Here is a 2,944-nt window from a genome sequence, read left to right as displayed (position 1 = left end):
CGCAGCCCCCGGCGCCGCTGCCTGGCCACGAGGCCACCTACGGCAGCTCCCCGCCGGCCGGCGCCGACGGGGCCCTCGGCAGCGCCAGTGGCTCCCCGCAGAGCCAGGGCCGCCCGCCCGCCTTCAAGCCAGCTGCGCCGAAGCACGGGCAGCCGTCGGGACGCTCGCCGGGGCCGCTGCCGCCAGGTAGGCTCAGAGCTGCCGCCGCCACCGGCTCGCCGCCTGCTCTGCCTCAGTTTCCCCTCCGCGCCGGGAGCGGGGGGCGGCCCGGGGCGGCGCAGGGGTTGGGGGCTCTGGGTGCACTCCGGGACCTCGCGTGCCTGCGCGCACCGCATCCCACGGGGATTTTCCCCGGCCGCCGCATGCAAAGCTCCTCCGGCGGCATCTCCTGGGGACTTGCCGGGCCGGGAGCGGGGCCGGGGCCGGCGCGTGGGCGAGGGCAGGTAGCGCCGGGCGGCAGCTGCGGCACCGCCGGCCCCGGCCTCCCTCCGGCTGCTTCCTGCGCGGTGCTGAGTCACGGCGGCCGCCGCGCGCCCAGGTGGCCTYGGGGCCGGGCGCTCCACGCCGGGGCACGGGGGGCCCTTGGCATCGCTTCCCGCCCGGCGGCACCGCGTCAACCTCAACCACCGCGGTGCCGATCGGTGCAAAAGCGGCTGGAAAAAGTGACGCTGGGGCTTGACCGGTGGAAACCCCCGGGCTGGGGGGAGGTGGCACGGGGGCGGCCGGATAGCGAGCGGTTTTGCCGGGGCTTTGCACCGTGCCCGCCGGCACCACGGCGTTCCCGGGCCGGGCCGCGGGTTTGCAGCTGCCCCCCCCGGGGCTGGTGCACCCCGGGCGGCAGCGATCGCCCCGTGTCCCGGCCGGGGAGGTTCGTGCCCCTGCTCCTCGCCCCGGGCCCGGCGGTGGCCGCGACGGCGCATCGCTTCCGCCGCCGGCGTAACGCCGCTGTAGCATGGCCGGGGGCGGCAGCCGCAGCCCAGGTGCGACGCGGCCGCCGGGGGCCCCCCGGGGCCRGCGCGGCGCAGGAAGCGGGTTTGCAGGCGCAGCGGTGCACGGCCGCCCGTCCGTCCGCGCAGAGGCACCGCGTGCCACCCCCGCGATGCCCGGGCACGGCCGCGGGGAGCCTCCGCGCCGCGGGGCCACCCCGCGCATCCTCCTCTGCCTCCCTCCCTCCAGGTCTCGGCTACCCCCTCTTCTCCCCCGGCAACCTCAGCCGAGCCCTGGCCACCAAGACGCCCCCCCCGCTTTACCTGGGGGCCGACGGGCGCCGCGGCGAAGCCCAGGGCAGCCTGGCGAGCGGCAGGAGCGGCGTCAGCGCGGCGGTGAGTGTCCCGGCTCCCGGCCGGAGCTGCCCCGCGGCACCCGCTGCCTCGGCTGGCGCATGGGGGGGTGGACCGCGCTCCCCCGGGCGCCCCGACGCCCCGGGAGGGAGGCGCAGCCTGACACCGGGGCGCCCCGTGTCCCCGCAGCGACCGCTCTACCCCGGCCTGCAGACCCTGAGCCCCGTGCTCGCCCCGGGCRCCGCCGGCGTTGCAAACCACAGCCTCGCCGGCTTCCCCTTCCTCGCCTCCGCCCAAGCAGGTAAGTCCCGGCCCCCCCCCCATCCCGGCCCCGGCACCCCCGGGCTGGCCCCAGCTCCCGCTCACTCCCAGTCTCCTGCTCGGCAGAGTACGGGGCTGGCGAGGCCCCAGCCCCCCCCGGCTTCCTGCAGCCTGGCACCGCGGCTTCCTGGCAGCACCCGCGGGACATGGCAGTGCTGGGGTAAGGACCGGCGGAGACAGGGACGGGCGACGGCTGCGGATGGGGCAAGCGGGGCCGGGGTCGGAGCCCGTCCTCCGGGAGCTGCTGCCCCCGCGGGTGCCACCTCCCRGCGCTGCTGCCCGGCCCCCGGAGCAGTCCCGTGCTGGGGTCTGCCTGGTTTCTGCCCCAAAACGGGAGCCGGGACGCTCAGGAGGGGCGCGTTTCCCCCCCCCCCCAACCATGTGGGACTGTGGTCCCAGCGCCGGGCCCCGCTGCCCCTGGGAATCCTCCCACCCGCCGGGTCCCAGCCCCGGCCGCTGCCGGCGGAGCCTATTTAAAACCGGATTTGCCCCGGGGGACCTGGCCCCCATCTCCCCCCCCACCGGCGCGCACCAGGCTCCCAGCAGCCGTGCCAGGCGTGTGGGTGGGAGGCCGCCTGGGAAGCGGGTGCCTGGCTGCGTCGGGAACRTCGCAGCTCCGCCGGGTCCCGGCCTCTGGCCTAGAGCGGGTCGGGAGCGAGGAACTGGCTGGAGCTGGTACGTGAGGTGAGTTTGGTGGGTCTCAGCCACGCTCGGGAGGAACGGCGGCACGAGATCCCGCCCGTCCCCACCTCGTGCTCCTCCGTGACGGATGCTGCGTTGGGGGGGGGGGACCTAGCCTCACCCCCATCTCCCTTCTCTCCCCAGGGTCAGCAGCAGGATCGTCCCCGCCGAAGAGCCGGCCCCGGCCCCCAGCAGCCCCCCGCAGCACCAAGCCATCAGCATCAAGTCGGAGCGGGTCTCCCCGGGGCTCAGCTGCCCCTCGGGCCCCCCCCAGCCCCCCCTGGGCAGCCTGTCCTCCCTGAGCGAAGCCCCCCGAGGCCCCGGGGACCTCCAGCCGCGGGAAGACTACGCCAAGGGCTACCCCTACCCGCTGGGCCTGTCCCGGCCGCTGGCAGAGGAGCAGCGGGCTGCGGTGCCCGTGCGGCGGGTGCAGGCCGTGGACGCTTGGCAGAGATAGCGAGGCCGCCGGGGCGCAGGGGCCTGGCTGCGCGCCCGTGCTGGGGGAGCAGCCCCCTGCTTCCACCCCCCGTCCCCGGGAAGCCCCCCGCGCCCTTTGCAACGCCGCAGCGGGGCAGGCGGCGCCGCAGGGTTTCCCTCGGGGCTCCGCGCTGGGCGCCGGGGTCGCAACTCACGGCAGCCCCCGTCCCCTGCCCCGGTGCCCC

At 77.4% G+C, this 2,944-nt stretch overlaps 1 protein-coding gene across 1 annotated transcript in view; it reads left to right on the top strand.

Annotated features, from left to right (window-relative positions):
* The window catches only part of MEF2B (myocyte enhancer factor 2B), a 21,179-nt gene extending 18,258 nt beyond the window's left edge, over positions 1-2,921 (top strand). Inside the window, exons 4-8 of the mRNA XM_026064728.1 lie at positions 6-186; positions 1,177-1,322; positions 1,470-1,581; positions 1,668-1,761; positions 2,427-2,921. Of these exons, the coding sequence (XP_025920513.1) occupies positions 6-186; positions 1,177-1,322; positions 1,470-1,581; positions 1,668-1,761; positions 2,427-2,739 (846 nt within the window). The 3' untranslated portion in view covers positions 2,740-2,921. The remainder of the gene's footprint in view (positions 1-5; positions 187-1,176; positions 1,323-1,469; positions 1,582-1,667; positions 1,762-2,426) is intronic.
* Positions 2,922-2,944: the final 23 nt, after the last annotated feature.

This window comes from Apteryx rowi, unplaced genomic scaffold (genome assembly GCF_003343035.1).
Source record: "Apteryx rowi isolate R43461 unplaced genomic scaffold, aptRow1 scaffold_220, whole genome shotgun sequence".
Lineage (NCBI taxonomy): Eukaryota > Metazoa > Chordata > Aves > Apterygiformes > Apterygidae > Apteryx > Apteryx rowi.
Note: the sequence above shows the minus strand (reverse complement) of the source record. Positions and strands in the feature narration are given on the sequence as shown.